The following is a 14,557-nucleotide window of genomic DNA, read 5'->3' as shown; positions in this document are numbered from 1 at the left end:
AATATTCAAACACAAAAGCAAAAGATTATTATAAACCATCTCACAAAACAGAAAAAATGGCTACCTCATACACGACCCTCACGCGACGACTGAAAAGGTAGAAAACCCCAAAACTTAAAACAAAAGGCGAACAAACGATCTTGAAACGACACTAACTACGTAACCCTTTATCTGCACAAGAATGCACAACCGGGGGAGGTTACGCATGCAATCGTTATATTGGTATGAATGAAGATAAAAGGTACAAGAAAATTTTGCCTAGAAAATAAACACAAAAAATAACTGTTAGGAAATTACGAATAAATGAAATAAACGAATGAAAATAAAAACTGTCTACATGGAGAAACAGAAAATAAAAAAGCACGGAAGAGCAAACGGAAACATAAATAATTTTACGAAAAGCCCCAAGCATGCAACGACTTCCATCTCCACAAAAATGCGTACTAGGCTGTGTTAACACATTTCTTTGTTCGATTTGTGAACATTTTTATAAATCTTCAGACAAAAGGAAAATGATGAACACCAGCGGTGTAGAAGTATTTACGCGTTAATGGATATTTCTCGCCATTTCTGTATATTTTTTGGTGTCTGCTAGCCAACTTATAATTTAGGGCCGTGGATATCCCTTTCTTCGGAAACATATTTCGTACGTTGGCAATCCGCCACTTGAATTCTTGTTTTTTTTGAGGGAGTGGGGGAATTGTGCTTCCCCAAATAAGTGCGTATGGTTATATTCCCGTTCACAAATATTTCGTAAATCCCCTCAAATTGAGGATTCTTTCGCAGCTTCACATGGAGGTCGATGGATTTTCTGCTGAGATGAAACAAAAGCGAAGTTTGCAACGGTCATCGGGGTCAAGTCACGGCTTTTTGTTTTTGTAAGGACGATAGGACGATAAACTACCAGGTCTGTCAAACGGAAGTCCGCTATTCTTAGTTTTGCGGCGAGCTGCCCCAGCGTCCCCGTTCCGTTCTGTCTCCTTTTTTTGGGGCGGCCAAGAGTATCTGAATGTCTTTTGGGCCCCGCTGCTTCTTGTCGCGTTTAGTTTGCAGCAAAAGTTGGAGCTGGTGGTCGGCATCTTTCTGAACTTGAGTTACAAAAGCGGTTGTTTCTGAGTCGCATATAATATTTTCGCTTGTATTGATTCGACATGAAGGTGGCCGCCTCGCAAGACCGTCAATCGATTTATGCAGTTTCGAAAACTTATTTTCGAGTCCTAGCAGTGCGTCCAGCTTTTTCCGAGGTCGGTGAGCAAGGAAAGCTGTGCTTGGAAAATTTTATCCGCTCTGCCTGTCATGTATTTAGGGTGTCATTCTCAACTTGGGCGTGCTCAAACTGTCAAGTTAAAGCTCCGGCAACTTACCTATATGCAGGATCTTGAAATTCATCATGTACGTTTAGGCAGTAGCATAGCTGCGAAGGTATTTTGAACTACGCAAGTACAAGACTGTTCACGGCGTTACGACTGGTCCCAACTCCCACTCATCAAAAATGAGTGAATTGTGACCAGCTGCTTGCGACACGCCATGTAGTGTTCTCTTTTATTGTGCAAGCACGAACAGGCACTTCGCAAAGCGTCGCGATGCGCTCGCAAAATGAAATGCAAGCGAACCGATTATTGTGAGAACACTCTTACTGTTGAGGCACAAAGCGTCGACGTTGGGTAATATCATCTTCCCCAATCGCAAAAAAACCCTTAGGCCGGCTCATTTGTGTAGTGACAATTCTGCCCCCTCAGTTCGCGAATGTCAATCCTGGCGTTCAAACTTCCGCTCCGATGATGCACTGTTTTGGATGCACCTCTGAAACCAATGGGAGTAGGCGAGGCAGTCTTGACGATCTGAACCACTATCAGCCGAGAACCGCCATCAGTCGAGTGAAAGTTCGACATGCCAGCGTTCAGCAAACGTGCCATCATTAGTAGTAGCAATACCGTTATTCCGGAGGAACCTAAGCAATACTTCAAGCTTTTCAATGCGAAACAACTATTGTTCAAAGGAACGCATGAGACACTAATTCTGCATCGAAAAACGAAGGCTTTGTTCCTCTCGCCACTTGAGGCTTTACTTCGCGATCCGTTTACGGTGTACGCTTTCTAAAGCATTTGATTCGTTTTTTTTTTGTCGCATCGTTGCAGCTTTTTTAAATGCCTCCATGCATTGGGGAGTTGACGCTGCTCCAATTCTGTGCCTGTCTCTTCGCTCACTTGTTTTATTTTCTGCGCTGCCTTAGTTCTTCCGCGATGTATTGCGGGTAATGGCAACATTTTGCTACTACCGAGGTCAATCGTGTGCTACGAGACGCTTCACGCTACGGAACGCTTCAAGGACACGCTGTCGCGGAGTTCGGTTGTTGCGCGAGGCGGCGATGCCAACGTGTGCGCAATAAGCCGTTTATTACACTAATTCATTGTAGGGTATAACGCGCCGACGCAAAGCAGGCGATGAGGAGCGCCGTTGTGGAGGGCTCCCGATTAATTTTGACCACCTTTAACGTCTGTAATTCCTTTAACGTCTTTAAGGGGATCTTTAACGTGCGCCGAAATCTCGTACACACGGGTGTTTTTGTTTTTCACCTCCATCAGAAAAGTGGCCGCCGCGGCCGGGAATCCAACCCGCGACCTCGTGCTCAGGAGCAGAACGTCTTAGCCACTGAGTCAGCCGGGCGGGTCGTTTATTACATTCGCAATATTAATTGCCATAACGTTCATGTCGGTCACTATTAAACGTTAAACATTCTGTTCCGGTACTTCTCATGTAGCAAGAGACCATTTCGCTCAATTTCCATCGCTGACGTCACGTAGGAGTTCCTTAGACCTTTCCCGGTTTCCAATAAGAAAACCGGCAGAAACGTTCCCTCCTAAGCCCACTTCTCCCCTTTGAGGGCGAGCTAGAATAATTACGTTTTTTATATTTTGATGCTCCAGTGAACATCGTGAAGGCGCCCATTGTTGCTGCAGTAGTTCGCCCTTTTAGCCTTCTGCTTTATTTCACTTTAAAGCCATAGTCGTTCAGGCCTCCAAGCTATCTGGCAAGCTCATCCTCTTTTGTTTTGATTAATTTAGTTTCTATATTCCTCGCTATTCAACCCGAGCCTCGAATCTTGCACCAACCGCGACTTCAACCATGCCATTATAACAGCAAAAAAAAAAAAAAGAAATACGTACCCAGTTTTTTTTTTCTTTTCTTTGAATGAGCAGAGAGATTCCCTACTGACGACTGCGGTCTTAAAGCGAGTTTTTCGATTCGAATAACGATGATGTGTCTGATCAGTGCTTTAAATTTATTTTCTTTTGTTGCGCAAAACTTGGGTCCAGGATCCGTCTTCGTCGTTGGGCAAGAAATGACGCTCTAACGACGCGCCCATAAAGCGTGCTTATACAGACAAAAAGTGGCCAACGACGAATCCAGGGCTCTTAGGAGCGAGAGTTTTGCGTTTCTTATCCAGGCGCAATCAGGAACGCAGTTGCCGTTTTTTTAACTCGGGCGCGGAAGCATGCGGGAAATGTTCATGGTCAGAGAAAACATCCCATGTCACGAATACGTAATAGCAATAAATCACATGCAAATTTTGCTTAGCGTCATTACTCTGACTGAAACTTTTACCCAAAAATCTGCGTGCATGTTGGTTCCCTGTTCATTCCACCGAATATCCCCGAATTGGGCGCACAACCCTTTATGAGCAACTGCAGGCGGGCTCATGCACCGAATAACCGCTTCGTGCAAAGATTATGTCCTGACATTATGTAAAGCCCTTGATGCTGCAATTATTTTGTTTATTGAGTCCACTGAACTGTCATCTTGCTATTTTACACCAGGCGACAATTCGTCCCTATACGATAATCAAGAACGTATACTCCCGAAAGGCTGACGATTGAATTTTGTGATCAAGGCATGAGCAAATCAAGCATCATAAAGCGCACATCTTGAAAAGATTTCGGGTGCGCGTAACCGCAATGAGGGTGATAAATAACGTCAGGGACGTAACAGTGTCGAATACGTATTTTTGAAAAAAGAATTCACCGCGTTCTTTTCACCATTTATTGGCCGTGCAAAGCACGGATATAGTTTGGTGCGTTGGTGTTGCCGCAAGAATTCTTTGAATCGGCTCCGAAGTGCAATTCAAGCGACGTTCTGAAAATTTTTTGGCCGTACAGTTTCGAACCGTTTTTATCAATTTCCCTATTCGTGCGGCATTCGGCAAACACAGTTTATCGTCCGCCCGGCAATGTGATCGTTGCGGCGGCTCTCTTCATTAGCTATTTCAGAAAACGTCCACCACGAGAGCGAATTTCTCAATGCTGCCTGATAGGTGCTACCGCGTGCAAATCCTAAAGTTGAATTCTGGGTTCTACAAACCTCTAAATAACTTCACTCGGCGGTATTAAAGAAAATTCGTGATTATTTCCAAATCTGCATGCCTGACTCCGGAAACGTAGAGATACTTTCTAACATCCTTCGCCCAGACTTGACTCGCGATAATCTATCTAACGAAAAAATTCGTCCCAAATTCCCAACCCCGACTTTCCGACCGTGCAGCTTTCTATTGTAGAAGACTGGTTTCGCATTCAACATTCATAAGTGCTTAGGTCTACTGAGAGTTTTTTTCTCGTAGCAGAGAGTTCTTCCAAAGAATTTGTATTCTGCTCAACAGTCGTTCAGAAGATGGTCGAGTGGGTCCGCTATAATACCCATTTTTTAAATTTTTGCAGAGTCGATTTTTGACTTTCGGGAAAGTTCAACCTACAAATCATTGAGCGCTGACGGTTGCTACATCGCACCATCGTCTCTCCTTCGTTTGATGTTCCTCTTCCGATCCCCAGTTCTGATTATTTTCAGGCATTTATTCATATCCAAAACACCCTGTTATTTCATTCCTTGTTGCTAAATAAATCCTTGATGTCCTGGTATTGTTCTGGCGAGTAACGTATTCGCAAACAATCAAGCATTTATATCAATTAGAAGAACTCAATTCACTCAGTGCTCAAAGCAAAAATTCGGAACGTCAATCTTCCATGTCTCTTAAACTGCACAAGATGCGTCGGATTTCAATGGCGGGTCAGACCTTAACCGACATGCATCTTCTAAAATTCGTTTTCTTTGGCGTATGCTAGTAGTAATCTTTGTCTCGCGGCCGTTTTTTCCCAAAAACGTTTTCGCATCATTTGTTCCCCTGTGGAAAGCAAAGCATGCGCTCTTTTCCGAGAAGGTCACGAATTGCGTTCTTTTATTTGCTCCCTTTGTCTTCATTCAAAATTTTAACCCGCAGCACCCTCACGGAGGACGACCGCTCGGTCATCAATAACGCGCAGGCGTCTTCTCCATGCGGTTTGCTTCAGCGCCAAGCTTGATCTTTTTTGCCCGCCCCGCGAGCGCTTTCGAGACAACAGCGGCCGTTTCACGACTCCCCGACCGCAGTACTCCCCGCGCGCGCTTCGTTCAAAAAGCGCGGAAGTAATTCGTCAAAGATAGCCGCGAGCGCCAAGCGGAAAGGTTAACACCGAGAGAAAACAGACGCTGGATTGAGTAAACCATGCGCATGGTGACGTTGAGCGCGCGAGAAAGAAGATGACGGGACAGCCGAAGGGAGATGCTGTCAATTGCAGGGACACGTCCAAAACGATCCGTTCCCGCCGTTTGCTCCTGGTGTATTGATTTACTTATTTTATAGGAATCCGCCTTCGGAGGCTGGCGGAAAGTAAAATCCGCTGCTGCTGCTGCTTTGGGAGGCGGAGTGGCCCGTCCGGGGTCCGCTGCCCCGCTGATGACGCGGCTGCAGGCGCGGTGCACCGCCGTTCCCGTGGCGTAGATATAGACTGCCGTTATGCTGCTTCGGCCGTCACTGCCGCGGCGGTGGCAGCGATCGATGGCGAATAGCCGCTTTGCGGAGCGGCAGCACTCGACGACGCGGGGTCTGGGGTGCGCGCGCGCGAGGGCGGGCGCACCGACAACCCTGGGCCGCGAGTCAGGCAGGCGTGGAGGTGCGGCCTCTGCAGCGCGCTCAGTCGCGCTACGGGACGCGTCGCCGAGAGTCGCGCTGTGCGACTGCGCCCCCCTCTGTGTTCTCGCTGCTTCTCATGCGTGCGCACCTCGGATCTCATCTGATCCTTTGAGACAGGCACTTCCTCCTCTTCTTCGAACAATTCCCGTCACTACCTCGGACTGACAAACTCCTGCTCTTCCTTTTTTTTAAAAAAACTGTGTTTGACGAGTTTCGAAAAAAATTACGGGTGAAGAAGTTCGGAATTGGGGGGGTCGTTACATCGAAAGTAGGCGCGGCGATGTTTTGCCGGCGCGGTCATCGCTCGCCGGCATTGCCGCGCCCTCGGCGAGTACCTTTACATGGTTCATTGCAGTGTTTTCTCGACGGCCGAACGTTGGACCTCGGTTGCATTCTTGTGCGACTCGTGGTGCTGTCTTTGAGTTTCTCTCCTCCATCTGGATACTGCTTCGGGGACGATCACTTCCCAAAGGGTAAGTTGTTCATCTAGTGTTTTGTTCTTCGCAAGTTGTTACGAATGTTTTACGGTATACGGTACTTTCCCGGGATTATTATCCGTAGTGGGCACTTCACCTGCGCTTTTTTTTGTCATTCTCCATTGCATATGTTTGTTTAGAAATGGCTGTGATTCCGTCAATACACCTCGCCCGCCATTGATTGCGGAAGACCACTATTTGTATGTGCTTACTTGCGTCACGTTGGTCGGGGCGAAAAGTTTTGAAAAAATGTTTTTTGTATGGAAACTACTTGCGGAAGTTATTCTAGTCGTCGGTGCACGAATATCATTCTAAAATAAATTCCCAAAATTATTTCCTCGGAGTGACAGGAAGATTGAACATCTGCAATCAAGGCACAATTGTTTGTTTTCCGTGTAAAGCACGCCTTTCCCGCATTGTGGACGCCTGCACGCTTATTTTATGCCTTAAGTTACAGATATATTGGATAAATCTATCTCAACTCTGCGTTTCTCATTGCTTACAAAAATGCGCAAAAATATAATAAGCAAAAATACTTGTGTCCACTAGCTTTTCTGCTTCCAGATTCCACTCTCTATTTACACGTTTGGGTTTGGCCGCTACGCATCTTCCGTACTACAACTTTGATAAAACATGATCCACAAGTATCTGTATTCTTTTTTTTTTTTTTGCATCAGCAATACCCACCTATCTAGCTACTGAATTTATGGATAACTCAGCATCGATATTTGTTATAGTGCAATGATCTGAAAAAAGGACAGGCTTTCTCAATCCAATTGTCGCGCTCACTATGGATCCGGATATTGCGCTTCCTTCAAAAAATTCTGAAACGCACATAGGCTTTGTATGAACGTATTTCTTTTCGACTTACCATGAAACACTGCCAGTAGGTTCTTTCGTATTTTTCAAATTAGGAGTGTTGCTTAAACGCTGTGGGATTCTGTAGGACACGGAAGCGGTTAAAAAATGCACAGTTATTGTTTGTGAATATTTCCGTAAAGCCCACCAGGAATTACAGCAAGGGTTCTGAAAACGCCAACGCGAATAAAAAACGGACTTTGCGTCTCACTTACATGCAAGCATAGCTAATGTTTCAAGCCGCTTCCAACACAAGAAGGCACAAATTGTGTTTCCTGGTAGCACTTCCAAGTGGTCGTTCTGCCACATTCGCCGTAACACAGCCCGAGCCCCAACATCCCACCAATTTTCGGAAGAGAGGCCAGAACAAGCAACCCATTCCTGCTGTTTTGATTTTTTTCTTAAAGCAAAGATACACATTTAAAAGGCGATTGGTTTTGACGGGATTGGGAAAGAAGAAAGGAAAAAATAATTGTAAAAGCGTAAAAACTTTATTGAAATTGAGCAGCGTAATTTTCCAGGACCTCAAATAACTCTAATTAGGATTCTACCTAGTAATACGTTTTTTTCGGTGATTGTTTTTACACATCTTACTAGCGGGGGGCTACCAATATGACAACCCACTTTCTGTTGGTAAGCAAATCCTTCCAGGGTATGAAATATTTTACCGTATTTTTTTCATATTAGGGAGAATAACATATGCCAGTGTTGATAGTCAAAGGTTAGCGCGGCGATACTAGCGGCCGTTTTTATTGACGGATATCTTTTGCTGTAAAGAACGTGTATTTAAGTTCCTTTACATTTCGTTCTTGCTACGAACACTAACACCGCTATTTACCCGAACCGCAAAATATTTTTGTAAGTTGGAGACTTCACGCAGTAAAAGACACAGTCAGCGTTGCGAGCATAAGAGAGACATATGGGACTTACGGGTGCCAGGTGTAATTATCAACTATTCGTTTTAAAGGAACTTTTCCATGAGCCATTGACAGAAATGCTCCGCCAGCGCAAACTGGCGGAGAATTTCCGTCAATGGCTCACGGATAACTTTCTTTAAACCGAATTGCCCTAAGTCTTAAAAAAAGCTCGAATTTCTTCTATACTGCTGTGCCGCCAGAAACTAAGCTTCAAGCTAAATTGACAAAGTCTACCATTCACGAGATAAAAGCTGGAAAATAGCTCGAAGCTTAGGAAATGCACGTGGTAAACCACTTTTTGAACCCGCTCGTATGGTACGGTTTAATTACATCAATTCGCAACATAGTGGAACCGAATGAGGTGCTACCCCATGTTATTTTTACACTAACAAAGAGGTAAACTAGATCTCCAAGCGATATTCATTTTAATTCTTTATGTCGTAATATTTTCGGCAAATGCTTATTCATCGTAATGGTGCCATAACTCTGTATTACATTCATAATACTCCCAAAAACCTAACCGATTTATTCAGTGATGTTTTTGTAAATTTATACAGAGCGTGCGGTTTTATAATAATTAAAAATTAGTTGAACTTGCTCCGAGTTCACACATATACCTTAAGATAATAATTTTTTATACTCGTAATTTGATCGCTATATACGAAATGTTCAATTCCGTTTGTAAATTTGTAAATTTTATTCAGAAATTTGCGAACTCTGATTGTGAGTGATTATTAATTGGATCTGATGTTTTTGTCAATGAACCGAGGCATGTCTCTCACAGAGGGCGGCAGTTGGGAAAGGTTTCACATGTGACGATACAACTCACACTAGCCTCCCGATGCGGGTTCCGTTGAAATATGAAAGGGAATCCCGCAGCATTAAATAACCAGAAAATATACACAAGATGCAGCACACGCCGCTGGCCAACTGCGTTTTTCCCTTAACGTGAACATTTCGCACGTCCCACAAATTTTGCTCCGAAGCACACAGGGATATTACATAAACTCTCCGTACGGCCGCGAAGTCATTGATAAAACTAATTAAAGCGGCGGCGTGCAATCAATAACTTCCTGGCGTGTTCAGGAAGTTCATGTACTCTGTATTCAGTATTCAGTTGTCAGCTGTGTGTTCTGTTTTTCACGTCTATCTGTACTCATGCTAGCTTGAGCTGCTTTCCCACCACTTGTGTACTATCAGTACATATTAGGGTCGTTCGAGAGGAGGTAGTCTCTCCTCTAAGGTTCCTAACGAACGACCCGTTCCGTTTCCTCGGAGTTTACCGGCGTGCTCGACCTCGGACGGCACGCAGGCTCGATTTTCGTCCACGCTGAAGCCGCCAGATGGCGCCACCATCTCATCCCTACACAGTCTTCAGAAACGATCGAAGTTTCTCGTAGGGGCTCTGAGGGAGAACGTTGGTTTGACAGTGCGTTCCACGTGTTTTTTTGGTGGAAAATGATTATTTACTCTCGTATTTCTATTGCAAAACGAAAAAAAAAAAATCGTAGGTAGGGGACGTATGGTCCTCCTGACCGCCAAGCTGTATAGGTCCCAATTTCGTCACATAACGTCCGTTAATGGGATTCGCGTCGAACAAGAGTCTCACGGGCTCGCGCTACAGCTAGTGTAAACGCTCTCTGGCTCTCAATCTAATATAGGTATCTTGCAAAAAAAAAAAAAAAACTGTCGTTGATTTCTCTGTCATAGGAATCGCTAAAACACGAAAGTGAAATGTGTAGTGAAATCTGCGGCTGAGCATGATTTGGGGGTCGGCGGCTGCCTTGTGGGTGTGCTTGACGAGTGACATCCTGCTGGCGGGTCGCTTCGACAAAGGTGTGCTGGCGTCATTTCCGTGACGGATATGCCGTCAGTGAAATCTTGGTGTATCCCGGCGTAAAACACGTTCGTGTTAAAATATAAAAACCGAAAACAAACGACCCTAAGTACAACGTTCTCGATAGTACCAAAGGTTGCTACCCCGCAAGAAGACCCCGTGTGCAGGGGTGCACCCTTTACAGGTCGCTTGCTCCGTTGTACTGGCGTCACTTCTGTGACGGATATGACGTAAACAAAATCTTCGTGAATCCCAGAATAAAACAATTTGGTGTAAGAAATTGACCGCATAGTTGCCCAGGTCACTGCAAATATAGTCGACATTGTGCCGATAGTGCCTGGTAAATGTCCCTCTTCCCCTACCTGCCCACCTCTCACGCTCCTACCCTCTCCCGTTTCTCCCTCCCAGGATAAAGATGGTGAATGCTTGCTCGAGTGAACTCCATTTTCCCGCGTTCCAGTGCTCGCGCGCCGTTTTGTAATCGCGCCGATTTTGTTATTGCGGAACATTTTGTTATTGTTGTACCTGCAATGCCGCCACGACGGCGTTTTTAGTATTTTGGGTTCGAAACGTTGTTTTCGAAGAGGATTTCTTAATTTCCTGTCGCGAAAAACAAGACGCTATGCATTATTATGTAGTTCGTAAATGTTTTGCCCCTAGAAATGTCTCGTTCAAAAACTGCTTTCCACTTTTGCCGGAAGGCTGAATCGAGGGCTGACAGACAGACGAAAACTTTCTGGTTCAAAAGAGCACAGAAAAGCTGTTTCAAATGATACTAAATTGGCCGCCAGGACAGTTCTATCGTTACGCTAAGCTCCATGTACTTTTCAGTTAGTTCAGAGTAGACTTGTAAACGTTGCAGGATTCCATTCTGCATGAATACTCGGCCATCTACTTGGGCAGCATGGTTACAACAAACTTTTGTACCTTTTGTTCACTCGATGCTATCCACAAACAAACAACTATTGGAGAATTAGCCAAGAAGGCGGCTCCAGCGTTACGACGACATTCATCTACTTTTTACAATTATGTTGTTCAGAGTGAAGTTTTAAATACTATGGAAAGGCCGTCTGCTGTGCATACATACGCGTATGCGGGAGGGAAAGCCACAACCCCACGTTTGGGAGCTAAAACAAAACTTTGTCCCTTCAGAAGTTTCTTCAGTCAATTAGCTACGAAGATTTCTCAATCGAAAATTTCGTGCAAACGCATTTTCTTTCGCTCACTACTTAGACTGCAGTCACATTCACTGGAAATTCTTCTTCATAGACCGGAAGGCGGGGTGAGTTTTTTTAGTGTTTTTTAAAGCGAAGCTGTCTATGTCTAACCCCTCTAGAGTGTATTCGAGTGAAGCCGCATTACTTGGAACCGCTGGTCTTCTCCTCCGCGGCACCGATTCTCTGCTCCTTTTCGCCACCGCCCATGCCTCTTTCGGAACTTTTATACACTTCGCCACGACCTATGCCTCTCTGACACGTTGTGCAATCGGCTGATAACTCCGCTAGCACCGTTATCAACAGTTGAACTTTTAGGTAGCCATGGAACGGACGCATGCTCTCTTCACTCTAAGAAATCGGCGCAGGTGGGCTTCGCTACAACGCCCCAGAACGACTATTCAGCGTGCTTAAATGTGCGAATTCGGCGAATAGCGAGGCCGAGCATGCGATTAAAGTAAAAACAGGATCTGCGCTGGGATACCTCCGCAAGGCGTGTGCGCGCGCCGTTGTCGCAGCGCAGGTAACCGCATGCTGGGCCTCGTCATTCGCCAAAGTCGCACATTTAAGTACGCTGAATGGTCGTTTTGGAGCGTTGTCCTGAAGCCCACCTGCGCCGATTTCCTAGACGCTGTCGAGGCTACGAAAAGAAGATTATATGCCGGTGGACTAAAAGCAGAGAGGGGAATATTGCCTAGGACAGCTACCTCCCGTAACAGAAAAAAAAGTATGTTGTGCCTAATAAGCTTTTTGTGCCTGCCCTAAGCAGCGCTAGTAATATACTAAGAGTATAAAACATAGGTATATTAGTTCTTTTTGGTAAGATGACATGCCATCACACCGCTACAAAGGGGAAACCAATAGCAATCATCAATCATCATCATGATTAGAGTGTTGGAGAAAGATGGGCGGGGAAAAGGCATGAACTGAAGGAGAGACGGCGCGTACGCAAGCCCGAACTCTGCGAAAATATTGGAAACCCGCTACCGCAAAACGCGCAGCCGTCGCCGCCCCTGACTCAAGTATTCCCCCTCGTCGAGTAACTGCGAATCCTTTCCGGAAGGAGCGCAGCGGGCCAGCTTGGAATATCGACGTGAGCCAATTATTCTTGTTCAACTTGAAAGGCTCCCACAACGACATATTTGCCGGTGTTTTTCACGTCTCAGCAGATCCAAATCATTGGTTTCCGGTTATGCGTGCACAAGGGGGGGGCGGGGGGAGGGGGAAGGAAGGAAGCCGTGAACTCGCAGCTAAGTTGCTGTTTCAAGCTGTAATAGGAAGAAACGTCTGTAGCCAGTGGAGAAACAGGGGTGAAGAAGAAAAGGGGGTCATTTAAAAGACATCATTCAAAAATCATGTAAAGCACAGCTAAATTGCCCGACAAGGCCTCTTTTCGTGGCACAAATGGCAATGCCACAGGCGCTGTCGTGTGACAGTATTGTGGGTGAATGTAACCAGTATTGTCCTGGTAAGGAGGAGTGAATGTGCGTAAACGAGAGAATTTTGGGCGCTGCCAGATCAGGTGGTTGAGATCGGCTGTAATGGGGTGGTGACTGTAGGGACATCGGGGGAGGGGTTATTATTTATGTGAAACTATTTTCTACTCGTCCCTGGCACACTGCGGGTGTTGGTGAATACATTCTTCATGAGTATTTAATGTGGTGGGGTCATGTGGGGAAGGCGCTAATGTTGCCTGGAGGTGTGAGAGCCTTACGGTGTAGTTGTTTCAGTTTCTTGTATTTGCAAAGTCCGATTGCGGGTACGAGAGTGGAGTCATCATAGGGAAATATAGGCCAGGGGTGCTCCAATGAATGCCACACCTGGGCGACCATCGGAGGCTGTTGTGACTAGGAACCCGTGTGCAGCCATATAATCTACGTCCTTCCCATGGGCGCGGCTTCATGACCGGGATCCCAGTCATTGCGTATCTGACTTCTTGATGTTTGTAGCGCAGGGATTTGATGAATAATGCGGTGATTGATGGATGAGTGGACCTTGGATAAAAACGTTTTTGGAGAGCTTCATAGGAGGCGAAATTTGGGCGTAAGGGAGAGGCGGTAATCGTACACGAAATTGTCGGAGGTGTCGTGGATGACGACGACTTCTGCGTCCGTCAAAGTAGTACTGGGGGTACGGTGATGTTCGCTGCCCATGTTGGATAAGTCGTCCGGGCTGACCTATGCAGTGCCGACATTGGTGTTTAAGTGGCCAGCGTTTGTGTACACGTCAATTTCAACTGGTTCTTATTTAAGGCAAGGCGCCGGCAACGTTGCTATCGAAACTTGTGCGTCGTGTAAGTGACGAGATGTTACTCACAGGTTGAGTGAAGTAGTGTCGTTGCCCTGAGTCTGTTGGGGCCGTATGCAGCTAGGCTTCATGCCTCCGTCGCCGTGGATGTTGGTACAAGGCCGGCGCATGCGCGCATTTGCAGCCGCGAAATGCAGACGTTTGCAGTAACATGACATGTACCAGCCAATTACGCCGACAGGAAGGTGCCTACCTTTGTTTGAAGCAAGTGCATAAATGCATACCCGTGTTTGCGGCGAGATGACGCTTCAGATGAGGTTCGTCGGGTGAGCATGTAACCGTTTTTGCAGACAATGGGAGTTTTTCGCGCTGTCGTCTGTTTCCTCCCTTCATAAGCCAAATATTTAAAAAATATCAACAGAGCTGGAACGAGATGAACGAAGGAAGAAAAATGTGCACTGCACTCACTTTTACTGATTTTTATTTTAAAGAACAACACAGTCAGATTCTTAAAATAATAGAAGGGAAGATTTGGTTGCAACGAGGAAAGTATCTCTCCTGTTAGACATTGATCATAATTTCAGATACTTCATCTCTCTCGAGAACAAATCCAGGGGGCAGCTACTCATGCACCACTCTGCCATTGTGTGGACCACGACGGCCTCGGTAACTTCCCTCGTACGCTGTTCGCGATCGCGCTTCAAGATGACGGTGTCATCAAAGGCCGGAGAGCAGAGGCATTTAGCGGAGTGAGCAGCCAAATTGGGGCCTGCGCGTACCCTAAGAGAGTTTTGGTGCTCCCTGGACCGATCGCTGATGCAGCGGCCCGTTTGCCCTACATAAAGTCTATCCCATGGAAGCCGAATATCGCAAACCACACCCTCCGTGCAATCTGGGAAGCGATTGGCATATGTTTTGTTACATTTCCTTGTGCACTTGGTGGCCCCTGCATTTACCAAATGGCACATTCGGCTGATTTCTCTCGGCAATCAAAAAAATGACAACTA

General features: G+C 45.8%; 1 protein-coding gene across 1 annotated transcript in view; it reads left to right on the top strand.

Moving 5' to 3' along the window:
• The first annotated feature begins 5,922 nt into the window (after positions 1–5,922).
• The window catches only part of LOC144137702 (uncharacterized), a 159,927-nt gene continuing 151,292 nt past the window's right edge, over positions 5,923–14,557 (top strand). Inside the window, exon 1 of the mRNA XM_077669644.1 lies at positions 5,923–6,474. Within this exon, the coding sequence (XP_077525770.1) occupies positions 6,282–6,474 (193 nt within the window). The 5' untranslated portion in view covers positions 5,923–6,281. The remainder of the gene's footprint in view (positions 6,475–14,557) is intronic.

The sequence above is a fragment of the Haemaphysalis longicornis genome, unplaced genomic scaffold (assembly GCF_048455015.1).
Source record: "Haemaphysalis longicornis isolate Haplotype H1 unplaced genomic scaffold, Haemaphysalis longicornis Haplotype H1 scaffold_47, whole genome shotgun sequence".
Taxonomy (NCBI): domain Eukaryota; kingdom Metazoa; phylum Arthropoda; class Arachnida; order Ixodida; family Ixodidae; genus Haemaphysalis; species Haemaphysalis longicornis.
The sequence above is the reverse complement of the archived record's forward strand: the minus strand, read 5'-3'. Positions and strand labels throughout refer to the sequence as shown.